Consider the following 16,325-nt stretch of genomic DNA (forward strand, 5'->3'; position numbering starts at 1 on the left):
TAAAGCCATAGTTAAAACATTTTCATTTTTGGAGGTCATTAGAGGTCGTCAGAGGTCATTAGAAGGTCAAACACTAGATTTGTTGCTGCTAGTGTATTCCTGGGGTTCCTAGCTTTCGTTTGATATGCATCAAGCCATAGTTAAAACATTTTCATTTTTGGAGGTCATTTAGGTCATTAGAGGTCGTAAGAGGTCATTAGAAGGTCAAACACTGGATTTTTTGCTGCTACTGTATTCCCTGGGTCCCTAGCTTTCGTTTGATGTGCATAAAGCCATAGTTGAAATATTTTCTATTTCTGGAGGTCATTAGAGGTCATTAAAATTCAATTTGATTTTATTTTAGGAATTTCGATCACTAATTAGGCGTGCACCCAAAAAATTGGAAGATTTGAACCAAAAATGAAGGCAGGCCCCCCCCCCCCTACATCAAATGTGCCAACTCCACCATCCCCTTTTTAAAAACTAGCTCGCGTGGACTAAAAAATCGAATTTTTAAACAAAAAAATAGATTTTTGAAAAGAAATCTTTTTTGAAGAAAAAAATAGATTTCTTGAATTCCGCAATATTTACCTAGTTCCCCGGCTTCACACCCTGTAGCAGAAAGATAAACGGAAACTTCCTCTGACGCTTCTCCCTAAAAATAATACAGTGGTCTCCAGAAAATAGCAGAATAATTGTTGTCTTTTCTTCTTCTTTTCATTAGGAAATGTTGTAATGGATTTAGTATTTGTAACAGATATATTTCTAGACCTAAATCAATTATAACAATTACAAATAACAAAATCCTTAGTAAAATTCCATAATGGAAAGAAAAAAAACGAAAAAAAATCTTCGAAGAACATAAAAGTTATATCAGCGCCTCAATCAATTTTTGATCGATGTCAGACATTTGAGACATATTTGACACATACGTAAAATCAATTTTTGAAGCAGATTTTGTTCAACTTAAATTCCTTGATTAGTCAGTAGTTGTCTTGAGAAAATGTCTCCTCTATTAAAAACATGAATCGGTAATTATTCAGGGGTGTATACTGTATACTGTATACTATACATTCAGGGGTGTATACTGTATATTGTATACTATATATTCAGGGGTGTATACTGTATACAGTATACTATATATTCAGTGGTATATACTGTATACTATATATTCAGGGCTGTATAATATTTACAGTTTACTATATATGCAGTGTATACTTTTTGCACGGAAGGGGGGGGGGGACACGGTGATCTAGATGAATGGATCATCCCAACCTCCTGGAATATTGAAGATTTTGTCTACAGCCTCCGTCATGAATTTACTCGTTTCGAGGATGCTGAACAACTTGGATCTGAAGTAACCTACAGATGTGTACGATGCAGGAACTGTAACAATTGTAAAAAAGGTGAATCGTTAGAATCAGCATCACTTAAGGAAGAACATGAACAATATTTGATTGATCAGAGTGTATCCTTCGACTCTGTCGGAGGTTTCATGATCCCTCAGCTTGAATTCAATGCAGATCCTAAAGAACATCTTCAGCCAAATCGTTATCAGGCTGAAAAGATCCTTGACTCCCAACTCTGCCAACTCTTGAAGAATGAATCTGCACGTCTAGACGTCCTTGCTGCTCATGCAAAACTAACCTCTGGTGAGTATGTCCTACCTCTCTCTGAACTGTCTCCTGAGGAGAAGAGGCTTGTCGAGGATAGTTCCGACTCTGGATATTTTATACCCTGGCGTTCTGTATGGAAGGCTGGTTCTCTCTCAACTCCGTGCAGAATGGTTTTTACCCCTGGTGGAGAGTCTCTGAATAATATCCTCACCAAAGGTGAGAACAAACTTGCACAGATCCCTAACCTCATCAACAACTTCCGAGTTGGAGCAGGAGCCTTTGCCTGTGATCTGAGGATGGCCTACAACCAGGTTCGTTTAGATCCTACATGTTATCGTTATCAAAAGTATCTGTGGAAAGACGATCTTGATCCTTCTCAGCTTGTGAAAATCATGATCGTTTGTACTCTAATCTACGGTGTGAAATCCTCAGGAAACCAACTCTTCTCTGGACTCTCGAAGGTAGCAGACTACTCTGAAACTCACCTCCCTGAACACCAAGCTGGTGCCCAGGTCCTACATGAGGATGGTTATGTTGATGATATTATACACTCCGATCCTACCCTGGAAATAGCTCGTTCTACTGCTGCAAGTCTAGATGTTGTGATCGGTCAAGCTCAACTCTCCGTCAAAGCCTACACATTTTCTGGTTCTCCGCCATCCCCAGAGGTCTCAAAGGATGGAGTACATGTAGGTTTAGTTGGCCTCTTGTGGAACCCTGAAGATGATATCCTTGGCCTAGATATCAAGGAATAATATTTTGGTAAAGCCATGAGAGGTGTAATACCTGAACTCGTCTCCAGTGACATCGTAGAATCTTTAAAAAAGAATTTCACGAGAAGAAATATGCTAGGTAAAGTAGCTGGTATATACGACCCTACAGGATTGGTTACAGCTGTTACGTCTAGACTCAAGCTGGATCTCCATGATCCCTGCCTGGAAAACTTGGGCTGGGACGATCAGATACCTGACTCCTACCTGGAGAAATGGTTAGCCAACCTGGACGACATCCAATCTCTCAAGGAGATAAGATTTTGAAGAACTATCATCCCTCCTGATGCTTCCTCCCTGGATATAGAACTCATCGTTTCCTCAGATGCCTCCAAGTCCATCGCCATCGCCTCCGTTCATGCCAGAGTCCCCCTTACCTCCGGTTCGTTCAGTTGTCAGCTCCTCACTGCCAAGAGTAAGAAAGTCCAATACAACACCATCCCCCGCACTGAACTCCAAGCTGCTGTTGTCTCCACCTCCCTCGCCCACTCTGTCAAGCATAACCTCCGTTCCCAGATCACCAGCTCCATCTACGTCTCCGACTCCACCATCATTCTCCACTGGTTGAATCAAGATGAGCGTCCTCTGGAAACTGCTGTCAGAAACTCTGTGATCGAGATTAGAAGACTATCTGATGTTCGTCAATGGTTTCATATTGATGGAACCTTAAATATAGCTGATCTTGGAACCCGTGATGCAGCTGTCTCTGATATATCTCTGGCAAAATGGAAAACCCTGGATGATTTTGCCGCGTTCTCAGATGCCTTTGAGGACGATTAAAGAAATAGATCTTTCTAGTGAAGAGAAAAGGATTGCATCTCAAGAACTCAGAAATTCTGTCCTCTACAATGATCTCCCAGAGATGATCCCACGGTCTCTGAGAGGTATAAATTCTACAATTATATCTACGATCCAAATAAAACTCCCTGGTCCTCAGCTGTGAGAGTTTTGTCCTATGTTCTCCGATTTCTCCGAGCTTGCAAGCCCCTTTTGGTCTCCGCCCTGGTTTCCTCCTCCAGCTCCAATAGATCCCATCACAAGTATCTACCCCTTTCCCTTTCTCTGCTCCGATCGACCTCATCTCTCCGATATGGATCTCCAACGAGGTGAAAATTATTTCTTCTACAAAGCTACACTAGAAGTTATTAAATTCTCCTCAGATAAAGAATACAAGGATGCATTTATTATCAAGAATGAGATTTATCATTATGTTGGATGGATCCTGGACAGCCAAGAAATCCTGTCTCCGGAAGAAACCATGCTTGATCTCACCCCCCTCTCCTTTGTTTGCCCTATCGTGGATTGGTTCAGCCCTGTCGCCTACTCTATAATGCTCCACTGCCATGAAACCATCAGCCATCATAGATCTGCAACCTCATCTCTCCTGGAAACTCGATATATTGCTTATATTCTCCGGGCTAGGGATTTAGCTAGTGAGGTTGCGAGATGTTGCAGGTTTTGCATCCGATAAAAGGCTAAACTTGTAGAGGTTGAAATGGGAAAACTACACCCCTCTTGTCTCACAATAGCTCCAGAATTCTACTGTAGTCAGGTGGATCTCTTCGGACCCTACACCTCCATCTGTGAACATCAGTACCGCTCTACTGTGAAGATGTACAGGGTGGTGTTCAAGTGCCCCGTGACGTGTGCCATCGCCATCTATACAATGCAGAATTACACTACGGCTGCATTTTTACAAGCCTATACAAGATTTGCTTCCCGATATGGTCATCCTACTGAACTCAGGATCGACGAAGGAAGTCAACTACTCTCGGCCTGAAGAAATGCTGAGCTCTCCATCATGGACATCACCAACTTTCTCTAGGTTCAACATCAAGTCGGTGTTAAATACTCAACGTGTGCAGTTGCATCTCATAATGCACAAGAAATGGTTGAACGATCGATCCGTGAAATCAAGAAACTCCTCAACAAGGTTTACAAGGGTCTCCGCCTGGAAATTATGTCTTTTGAAACCTGCCTCTCCTGGATCAGCTCCGAGCTAAATAATCCCCTGATCTGTCTCAGCTCTAGAGTCAAGAACCTGGATCATGTGGATCTTATAACTCCATCTTGTCTCATCCTAGGAAAGAATAATTGCCGAGCCCTGAGTGGTTATGCCCATGTTTCTACCCCCTCCCGCCTGATCAGCCAGATGAAAGACGTCTACGACTCCTGGTGGAAGGTCTGGAGGACCAAGAAGCTCCTGGATTTCATCCCTCAACCTTCTAAGTGGAAGCAAACTAATAGTGATATAGTGATCTTTCTGAAGAGTGACTCCGAGAATCGTCTAGGTGAACCTGTCTGGAGGATTGCGGGCATGAAGTCTGTCAACGTATCCAAGGACGGACTCGTCAGGACCGCAGTGTTGGAGTACAGGAACCTGAGCCAGAAAACCCACCGTACCACTAATTGGAGCGTTCGCTCTATGGTGGTGGTCCACCTAGAAGGTGACCTTGATGTCCTCCAGTCCCTTGAGCAAGCTGCTTGGGGCACAGAGGACACTTCTTTTTCAGGATCTGCTAAGGAGGATTAGCTGAGGATATGGTGATCCCTGGATTTGATAACAAAGTGATCTATGAATGCCTATATACAAAAAAATTCAGTGATTAATCATAAATCCAGGACTCTTCACCAATCCATTAATCAACAAAATAAACGTAAATAAGTTCTTGTGTTTAGTGTGATAATATCAAAGTAACTGTGAATTCTCTGAAAACACCTGAACACTTTCCCTGCCGCCAAGTGTAAGATCTGAGGATCTTTATAAACTAATGTGTGTTCAGGGTGTTCAGCGATCTCAAAGGAATGTTATAAAAGTTTTCCTTAATTGATTTAGAGGTACTTCTGAACATCTCTGTCCTTTTTTTTCTAAGTTCAATACAAACCAGGGAAAAAGGACGATTAGGATACTCTGTAAGATCTGAGGATCTTTATAAACTAATGTGTGTTCAGGGTGTTCAGCGACAAGACGTTATTCAGCGTGTTCAACCAGGAATTCTCTACAAACAATCGATCAATCACACAGAACTCTACATGCACAATATTCTACATTTAATCACATGTTCAAATCTTTATAATTAATTGAGATTTTTAATGTAAAACTATTTAAAGGCCAATTTTTATAAAATAACTTGATTTTGTTTTATTATGAAGAACCTGGGTTTTATGGTTAAGAATGTTTTATAATCTAACCTATATATAATATTTAGCCCAAGCCTATAAAATGTCTAGTCTAAGCCTATGTAACCTGTATTAGCCACGAAAAATCATTATTTAAATGAGTTTTTTCTTTCTTTCTCCAGGTCTGAAAATCATCAGTAATAAATGCTCATGGCTAATTAATGTTCAATGCTCTCTACACAATGTTGCCAAAGTTTATTCCTACGGATGGTTCGTAGAATATATGTAGATAATTGTGATTGTTGTGATTTCTCTAAATAGTTCCGGGTTCGTCTCCATGCATTAAACCAGGTGAAAAATTGCAAATATCTAAAATGAGCTTAATTAACATCCTGACTTCTCACGAATCTTTCAACATAATTCTCATGCTAGGCTGGCACGAATCCTGTTGATATATAACCTTGCCTTGCTCTGCTGACTCGCGGACAAGTTCTACTTTTTTTCAACATGCAGATGGTCTCCCCTGTGTGTTTGATCTCTGAGATGAATAATTTCTCTCCTATTCCCACCTACTAATCTTGACACCCTGAGTCTAAGGAAGTCCACATAAAGGTGAGGATCAAAGCTCACAACCTTTGAGCTCTGGAACTCGGTCTAATTATCTTAATTTAGACCTCCGTTGTCAAGACTCCGACATCACTGGAAGCTGAGTTATCCTTGTTTCTCTGGATCCTCTGCTGATACTCCAGAATATCCTGCTGGTACTCTAGACAACACATCTACCTCTACAAAAGAGTTCATGCTCGCTCTTATGTTTGTAGTTATTACCTGGTCTCCTATAGGTAAAAATGAGCACAGTGAAAATGGTGAATTTAAAACTCACCTAATAAACAATACTCTCTAGCTCTCTACCAAACCTCGCACTATCTTATGCTCTGAATCTCCTACTGCTTGAGAGATAATTGCTGAGGAAAACGCCATGCCTACAGGTCTTACTGCAGAAATGGAACGTGCCGCTGAAATCCGGGAACACCGGAAGATACTGGCAAAAGCTTGCACCATCTGGCATGAGGAGTATGAAATTATATCTCCCGCCAACGCTCCGACAGATGAGATCAGATACGCAATCTCTATCGCGAAGGAGTGGAAGGATAAAATCTTAGACTCTCGTACTGAATGTGAAGATATTCCTGATACACTGGATCTACGTGAGAGGGCTAGTGTTGCTAGAGCTGGTTTAATCAAGTACATCTCCGAGGCCAACTTAGAACTGAGAAAACTTGAAGATAAAGCAGTTGAACGTGCCTTGACTCCGCAGCTCAATACTTCTACTGAATCTAACGGAAATAAAGCTAAGGCAGACAGAGTTATTGCTAACTCTGAATCATCAATTGGTCAAATGCAGAGTCTAGCAGACGACCTCTTGAGACTAACCATGGAGCCTCCAACTAACCAGCTAGAGTTTCGAGGGTTTCAGGAAAATGTCAAATCTGCCCGTGAAGAGGTGACTTTGGTTAAAAATAATGCTAAAGTTTTAATTGATCTCGCGTTTGAATGTGATCTCGGTGATGAAGGAAATAAACTTGAATCTGCCTTCAAAACCATGGAAGAGCGTGAACGTGAACTAATAAGAGCTCTACGTGAACATAGAGCTAATTATGCTGTCCTGGCTGACTCCAAGCTTAGTGATATTAAACCTCCTAGTTTCTCTGGAGAACCTAATGATCGTCTCGACTTCTACAGCTTCAAAGAAGATTGGGACAATTACGTCAACATCAAAGGACCCTCTAAAGCAGAACAGCTTCGAATCCTGACTAAACAAAGCCTAACTGGTGTTGCCCGTGCCGCTACTAAACACATGGAAAACATCGACGAGATCTTTGCCCACTTAAAGGAATCGTTTGGTAATGCTAGTGATCTCTTCTCTCGCCGAGTGGAAAACATTAGAAAGCTGGGTATCTGCAAAGGTTCAAATGAACAAAAGAGAAGATGGGCTGTTGAGGTACGTGCTCACCTCTTAAATCTTGTGGACTTGTCTAAGAAGCATGAGAAATATGAGGACTTGTATACTCACCACATAGTTGCGGAAATTCAGGAGGGATTCCATCCTGATGTTTATAAGGACTTTTATAAACTTGTTCGTAGTTATGAAGGTGTTGCTACTAGGAGGGTTGTCTTTGAGCTCCTCGTCGACTACATGGATGAGGTGGTAGATCTCTACAACCATCAACACGCGTACAAGCTGGACTTTGGTGTCGACCCTAAGAAGTATTACAAGTCTAAGTCTGAAGCTGAGACTTATACCCTGTCATCTGGCTCCGACTCCTCCGATGCCTCCGGTGAACCTGAGACTTATACTCTGTCATCTGACTCCGACTCCTCTGATGCCTCCGGTGAACCTGAGACTTATACTCCGTCATCTGACTCCGACTCCTCTGATGCCTCCGGTGAACCTGAGACTTATACTCCGTCATCTGGCTTCGACTCCTCCGATACCTCCGGTGATCTTGATGCTCTCCAGCCCCTTGAGCAGGCTGCTCGGGACGCTGAGAGAAACTTCCTTTCAGGATCTGCTGAGGAGGATTAGCTGAGATTATGGTGAACCCTGGATTTAGTAACAAAGCGACCTGTGAATTCCTATATACTAAAATTTCAGTGATTAATTATAAATCCAGGACTCTTCACCAATCCATTAATCAACAGAATAAAATAAAACAAGTCCCTGTGCTTAGTGTGATAATATTATAGAAACTGTGAATTCTCTGAAAACACCTGAACACTTTCCCTGCCGCCCAGTGTAAGATCTGAGGATCATTAAAGGATAAAATTTTATTATTGTTATGAATATAATTAACCCTGGACTGATTTATTGTGTTTTCAGTTCACGGTTGAGTCCTGTATAAACTGCCTACCTGAAATATATACATAAGATTTAATCAGTGCAAATTGAGGTGAGCTGAAGAGAAAGAGTTCATGCTCGCTCTTATGTTTGTAGTTATTACCTGGTTCCTAAAGGTAAATTTTGAGCAGATGCTGCCGGAGCTGCCTCGGAGTTAGATCTTCTAGCTCCAACTTCGTGCAGAACATGCTCCAGACTCGGAGCTGTTGGAACCTTCTCTAGATCCCTGTCTCGCGGAACTCCTGTATCCCCACGAAGTAGACCTCTACGCTTCCAGGGTGCTGCTGGACATGTATCTCGGACTCCTCCTCCTTGTCCAAGCACTCGTTCATCAGGACTTCCTCTAAATTCAAGTATAGCATTTAGCCCTGCTTCTCCTACCTCTGACGGACTCGGAGAATGGAATAACTCTGGAAATACTACCAGTTCAACACATTTCGTTATATCAATCATAAACACTAGTGATGAAAAATCTGATAGTAGCGGAACTTTAATTCCTGGGAGTGCTGATAACTCTGAGGAAGAAGAAGAAATATTATTATCTCCTACTGCTTGAGAGATAATTGCTGAGATAAACGCTATGCCTGTAGGCTTTACTGCTGAGATGGATCGTGCTGCTGAGATTATCGAGCACTAGAAAATACTAACTAAAGCCTGTACAATCTGGGAAGAAGAATATGAAAATATATCTCCCGCCAACGCTCCAACCGATGAGATCAGATCTGCGATCTCTATCGCGAAGGAATGGAAGGATAAAATCTTAGACTCGCGTACTGAATGGGAGGATATTCCTGATACACTGGATCTATGTGAGAAGGCTAGTATTGCTAGAGCTGGTTTAATTAAATATATCTCCAAGGCCAACTTAGGGCTGAGAAAACTTGAAGATAATTCAGTTGAACGTGCTTTGACTCCGCAGCTCAATACTTCTACTGTGTCTAACGGAAATAAGGCTAAAGCAGACAGAGTTATTACTAATTCTGAATCATCAATTGGTCAAATGCAAAGTCTCGCAGACGACCTTTTGAGACTATCCATGGAGCCACCACAAAACCAGTTAGAGTTTCGAGGCTTTCAGGAGGATGTCAAATCTGCCCGTGAGGAGGTGATTTTGGTTAGAACAATGCTAAAGTTTTAATTGATCTCACATTTGAATGTGATCTTGGTGATGAAGGAAATAAACTTGAATCCGCCTTCAAAACTATGGAAGAGCGTGAACTTGAACTAATAAGAGCTCTACATGAACATAGAGCTAATTATGCTGTCATGGCTGACTCCAAGTTCAGTGACATTAAACCTCCTAGTTTCTCTGGTGAACCTAGTGATCGTCTCGACTTCTACAGCTTCAAGGAGAATTGGGACTATTACGTCAATATCAAAGGACCTTCTAAAGCAGAACAGCTTTGGATCCTGACTAAACAAAGCTTTGCTGGTGTTGCCCGTGCCGCTACTAAACACATGGAAAACATTGACGAGATCTTTGCCCACTTAAAGGAATCGTTTGGTAATGCTAGCGATTTATTTTCTTGCCGAGTGGAGGATATAAGAAAGCTTGGTATCTGCATGGGTTTAAATGAGCAGAAAAGAAGATGGGCTGTAGAGGTACGTGCTCATCTCTTAAACCTCGTGGACTTATCTAAGAAGCATGAGAAGTATGAAGATTTATATACTCATCATGTGGTTGCAGAAATTCAAGAAGGTTTCCACCCTGATGTTTACAAGGACTTTTATAACTAGTTCAGGGTTATGAAGGTGTTGCTACCAAGAAAGTTGTCTTTGAGCTCCTCGTTGACTACATGGATGAGGTGGTGGATCTCTACAACCATCAGCATGCCTACAAGCTGGACTTTGGTGTCGACCCTGATAAATATTACAAATCTAAGTCGGAAGTTAAGAAGACAACCTCGGTTCCTCCTAAGCCTGCTCCGAAATCCAAATCTTATACTACACTCTCTGTCTCCTCTTCTGTCGGCTCCGGCTCCTCCGGTCCCTCTGGTAAATCTGGGAAAGGAAGAAATAAATCTAAAGGTAACATGGTCCACGTATCGTCTACTTACACGGATCCTGCTATGCGTCCCTGTAAGGTCTGCTCCGGTCACCACACCCACGTCTTCTACTGTGAGAAGTACATCGCCTCCAATGTCCTGGTTGACCGTTATAAATTAGCACAGAAGTTTCAAGCCTGCTTCCGTTGTCTCAGAATGGATTCAGATATTAACCTCAGTGAACGTGCTAAATGGGAAGCTGCTCATGATGTAAACTGTCAGAGTGAATGGGTTTGTGAAACCCAACAGTGTGGAACTCGTCCCAAGAATCGTCAGTGGCACTTCACACTGTGCGCATGGCACGTTGAGGAAAACCAGAAGCACCAGAAAAACTTTATAAAAAATCTGGATCAGTCTCAGATTAAGCCCGAAATTTCCTTCTTCTTCAACAGCCCAACCTGCTACACCCTGAACTCCATCTCCAAATCCACGCCCAGGTTACACCACAACTCCGATCCCAACTCCAAGAACCTCGATGACTATGATAATCCCTCAATTTTCATGCTCCAGGAATACAAGATTAACAATAGGAAAGCTCTCATGTTTTACGATTCTGGATGCATGGGAGCAGCTGTTTCTGATTGCGGAGCTATTCTTTTTGATAGTATCTGTGTGCGTCCTGGTCCTACTACAATGAATGTTGCAGGAGGAAAGACTTTTGAGATTGAAGCTGGTGAGGAAGAGTTTCTCCTGGATCTTGTAGCTCATAAAACAAAGGCTACAATAAACCATAAGATTGAACTTACCTCTGGAGAAATACAAATTTATGGCAAAGATGCATAAAAAACCATAAGATTGAACTTACCTCTGGAGAAATACAAGTTTGTGGCAAAGATGCATAAAAAACCATAAGATTGAATTTACCTCTGGAGCTCCGCGGCACGTGATCTCCTCCCTTTGCTCTCGTCGGACTGAGAAGAATCCTTCCTGCTGATCCCTTCGCGGTCTTACATCCTGGAATGAAAACATTTTACACTAATAAATCTCGTTTCATATTTTCAAAAAAATAATCAAGTAGCCAGATCAAATCAATAATGTGGGAATTTTCTATCAGCTCCAAGGTTAATTTGAGTTAATATTCTATAACCGAGGTTAATGGAAGTTCCAGCACACGATCAAATTCGAGCCGTGTATTAAAGGGGAGAATAAATTTGAATTCGTTTACCGAGTTGCATCCCTTTAAAACATAATCAGAGTAAAAATGATGTGGATAAATATAGTTTTTAATATTGTGAAGTTATTAAATTTTCTATCCTTCATCTATGCTAAATAAATCCGCAAATAACCTAAACAGAGAAACCGAAATTGAAAATAATCAATTTTAGCTAGAAAAGTTAAGATATGTCATTCATCTATTATCCGGCAAAAATGTAAAGGATACCAAACCGTTGTAAATCGGACATGCCATTCTATAAACGGAAATTGAAATTACGTTTACAGTTCATTTGACACGCCAATTAATGATAAACTTAAAGGTTAAGGAATGGTGCTCCCCCTATGGCAGGGGGGGGGGGTGATTACATAAGATGATTTCAAAGATCAACTGTAGACTGGACATTAAACAGGATACCTTTTTGTAATGATCATTTTCCTTATCTCGTTTCCAAACTTTTCCTCCTTCCTTCTCTACATGAGGGTTGTGAGCCATCGAGAGTAATCTCTTCTTTCTATCCCTAGATCTAGAAACCATGGTATAAAATATAATGTTAACATACATATCACTACCTCTCCCTTGAAGTTAACCAGGGTTTAGCCATAAACTTTCACTTTTAATTGTCCGTCAAAATAAGATAATATTTTCAGATTTAAAAAACTTTAAAGTTAAAAAGAAATATTCTACCATTAACCAATGTTAGAATAGGTATTTCGACTAGAAGGTTCTCAACTAACTCCCAAAATAAGTATAACGGTAGTAACATTTTTTACTAATAATTAGGATAATTGTGACTAAACATTTAGTATTACCATCGGCCTGAAAAAATAATTGCGGTTTTTTTTGTCAAATTGTGCATTTTTAAAATTATTTCGATAAATCCCAAAAAGTTGAGTATTTAAGTCTAATTAATTATTATTTTGTATCCTTTTTAGCCATTTAAAATATAAGCAAAGTCGCCAGAGGACAAATATGAATTTATGTAATATTTTAAACATCTAACCCCTCCTCCATGTGTAGAGTAGAGTGTAAGGTACCTGGATCTACCCCTATCCCCAGAACTATCTGTAGACTCGGAATCACTTCTCCGTCTTCTATGTTTCCTACTCCTTCTCTCAGAACCACTAGAGTCAGATCTATGACCCATCTTGAGTTTTTAATCTGTTATTATTTCTTCTCCACCGGTTTGGAATTTGTTTTTAACCTCTATGCACTATCTTTGCATATCAAGGACCTAGAAAATTATGTAAAATTTTAGATGTTAATATTTCTGGTTTTTATAAGCAAGGCATCATAAGATAGGATAAGAAAAAGATCATGAAAGATCCTCAATGTGGGATCCCCAGACCTCCGTCCGAGTTGATATATTCCAATCCAAAAAAAAATATAATATAAAATATTTTTTTACTGACTTTTAAAAGGTATGGACTTGAATGAAATTGGGATTAATTGATGTCAGAATTGCCCAACAAGAACAATAAAACCGAGTTAACCTTACTCCGAGTTTTCAGTTGCTGCGAAATGCGCATACTAGGAGTAAAATTATCCTACCTGCTCCCTTACTTGACTGATCTTGTCCGTGGATATTTGAACCCGTTCTTGTTGTTCTCCGAGCTGTGCGGTCAGCACGGAAATACGGTCAAGCTAGATTAATAGTACTAATTAATTACAGAGAAATGAAAAGAGGTGTAGTAATTATTTTAGGACAGTAGGTTTTCCTTATTATAACTTGTAAGTGTACCACCCATCATTCCGACAGAACCGGTTCCAATCATAGGTTTTATATCTTTAATATTAAAGTTTACGTATAGCAAAAATCTATTATAAATTCTTTCTCTTTTGCTGCTAGTAACTTTTGACGATACAAATGTATGGCAAAGATGCATAAAAAAACCATAAGATTGAACTTACCTCTGGAGAAATACAAATTTATGGCAAAGATGCTATAACGATAATGAAAATAATAATGATAAAAATATAAATAACAGTAACAGCTGTAGTAAGTTCCACAATGTTGATATAAAATTCCCAACCAAGTTTTCCCAATTTTTATTCATAAAATGTTATGAATAGGAATTCTAAATGTGGGGGGGGAGCAAAGTGATTAGGATCCGTAATTGTTGTTGAAACATGTTCTAAAAATTAGCTGATTTTTTTCAACATTCTTTTTGACTTTGATTTGGATCCGGTCTAGAATCCGGATCCATTTATTTTAGATCCAATCACCCATGTTGGAATTAATTTATTTATGAGATTGTAAATAAATCACCTTCTCCGGGTAGGAGCTGAGTACCCATCTCCTTATGGCTGAGTATAACCTTCTGTGGAAGAACTGGTCCAATAAACTCAGATTCAGAATCAGAGTTCTTTTTCCGCTGAGCTTTAACAGCCTAGACGTCAAACAGATATAATAGCATCAGAAAACAGATATAGTACAGGGTGTCCCAATAAACAGATATAGTACAGGGTGTCCCAATAAACATGGGAAACCAGTGACGAATTCGACATCGTCTTTGTTATGAATTATCATTGTAATACATGATTTCAAAACCCATAATATTATTATGTCTGCTAGAGTTTATTTTATGAAAATGGTAAATGGGTGCAAAAGATGTGTCTATAATGTCTCTGCAAGATGAACATTGAAGACGGACAAGTTTACGCTGTTTGTGAATGTTATTGTTTTACTAAGTACAACCGTATGCGCAGTCAAAACAAACAAACAAATTGTAAACATAACAGACGAAACTCTTACAGGTTACAGCTTTCTCAGCAGGTATCACTATACTATATCAAAGAATTATTTAAAAAGATGATATCGAATTCGTTACTGAATTCCCATGTTTTTTGGGACACCCTTTAGCATCAGGAAACAGATTGGGAGACAACACAAAGATCTGTTGCAACGCAGAGGTATTTATTTTTTTGAAGAATTGATTCAAATGATTTTCAAAGATTTGGGAAAACATGGAAAATTTTACACCAAACTGGCAAGTTTATTCACACTGTAAGAAAAGGTTTTTGAAGAGGCGGTAGAGAGGGGGAATTTATTTTAAAGGGAGTGACCGGCTATGTAAGGTAGTTGAACTGAGAATGCAGTGTTGTGGAAAACTTCTTTCGGATTAATTTGAGACATATTAAACTTTTTAAAGATCTGTAAATCCTGAGTTTGAGCGCAAATTCGATGTTCAAAACTCCTACTTTGGGGTGAATACGTTTTTCAGAATTAGTGTTTTTAAATTATAACGACGACTTAAAATGTAAAAAAAGTTCTACAATAAACTACAGACGTCATGTATAGGAACATGTTGAGAAAATAAAAATTTATCTTATCATCGAAAATAAGTAATCTTGTTCAATTATTAGTTTCTATTTTCTCATTATTCTGGTTTCTCATTATTCACAAAGATCTTCGCAGATTTTCTATAACTATTATTGAAAAGACGACATTTGAAGAATTTGAAGAAATCTGCGAATAAATTCAAAGAAGATAAGAAATTCAATATTATAATGAAAACGAAATAATCGATTTTAGCATTGATTTATTGAAAAATTTCTTTTGAGAAATATGTTCCTAACCATCTAATTAGACTACTGTATAATTTTTACTTTATTTTTCAATGTCGTTATTTAATAATAATAAAAAACTAATTTTGAAAACGTATCCACCCCCAAAGTAGGAGTTTTGAACATTGAATTTGCGCTCAAACTCAGGATTTACAGATCTTTAAAAAGTTTTATATGGCTTAAATGAATCCGAAAGAAGTTTTCCATAACACTGCATACTCAGTTCAACTACCTTACATAGCCGGTCACTCCCTTAATAGGAAAATATACACTCCTTTCCGTTTGACTGTTGTAAGCAATATGAAAATTAATCTAAGAAATGTTACCTCTAAAACATCCTTCTCAACCCATTCATCATCACTGCTCTCACTTGAACTACTACTGCTTGATTTCTTCTTCTTCTTCTTGGATTTCTTCTTTTTAGACTTCTTCTTCTTATCCTTCTTCTTTTTGTCCTTCTTTCTCTTCTTTTCTTCCTTTGTCTTCTCGGCAATATCAGGTTCACTCTCAAGATCTGAATCTTCTCTTTTTACAGGAGATCTTCCCCAAACCTAGAATTTCTTAAATGTAGTTTTAGTTGTATAGGATGTTGAGTAAATAATGGGTATCAGCTCCGCTCTTCAAAAATCAGGTTTATTCCATTTTGATTGCCCGGAGTGGAAAACCTTTTTTTAAAATTGGGAGAAAATAAATGAATTAAAAGAGAAAAAATGAATTGTTGGGTAATGAATATAAAAATGGTGAATAATCTAGCCAACCTTCCCATCCTCACAATTTATACATAACAATTACACATAACTTGTTAAAAAATACAAATTTATGGCAAAGATGCAAAAAAAACCATAAGATTGAACTTACCTCTGGAGAAATACAAAATTGCAAAGATGCATAAAAAAACCATAAGATGGAACTTACCTCTGGAGAAATACAAATTTATGGCAAAGATGCATAAAAAACCATAAGATGGAACTTACCTCTGGAGAAATACAAATTTATGGTAAAGATTCATAAAAAAACCATAAGATTGAACTTACCTCTGGAGAAATACAAATTTATGGCAAAGATGCATAAAAAACCATAAGATTGAACTTACCTCTGGAGAAATACAAATTTATGGCAAAGATGCATAAAAAACCATAAGATGGAACTTACCTCTGGAGAAATACAAATTTATGG

At 39.0% G+C, this 16,325-nt stretch overlaps 2 protein-coding genes across 2 annotated transcripts in view; both read right to left on the minus strand.

Annotated features, from left to right (window-relative positions):
- Nucleotides 1-11,215: 11,215 nt before the first annotated feature.
- LOC111704839 (arginine/serine-rich protein PNISR-like) lies at nucleotides 11,216-12,751 on the minus strand. The gene is made up of 3 exons (XM_023477198.1): nucleotides 12,620-12,751; nucleotides 12,000-12,108; nucleotides 11,216-11,383 (listed from the first exon to the last, which is right to left on the minus strand). Exons 1-3 carry the CDS (start codon nucleotides 12,727-12,729, stop codon nucleotides 11,231-11,233), a joined length of 372 nt encoding a protein of 123 aa, XP_023332966.1. The 5' UTR covers nucleotides 12,730-12,751; the 3' UTR covers nucleotides 11,216-11,230.
- The window catches only part of LOC111704840 (uncharacterized), a 5,152-nt gene continuing 1,576 nt past the window's right edge, over nucleotides 12,750-16,325 (minus strand). Inside the window, exons 3-4 of the mRNA XM_023477200.1 lie at nucleotides 13,134-13,226; nucleotides 12,750-12,816 (exon numbers count right to left, since the gene is read on the minus strand). Of these exons, the coding sequence (XP_023332968.1) occupies nucleotides 12,796-12,816; nucleotides 13,134-13,226 (114 nt within the window). The 3' untranslated portion in view covers nucleotides 12,750-12,795. The remainder of the gene's footprint in view (nucleotides 12,817-13,133; nucleotides 13,227-16,325) is intronic.

This window comes from Eurytemora carolleeae, unplaced genomic scaffold (assembly GCF_000591075.1).
Source record: "Eurytemora carolleeae unplaced genomic scaffold, Eaff_2.0 scaffold509, whole genome shotgun sequence".
Lineage (NCBI taxonomy): Eukaryota > Metazoa > Arthropoda > Copepoda > Calanoida > Temoridae > Eurytemora > Eurytemora carolleeae.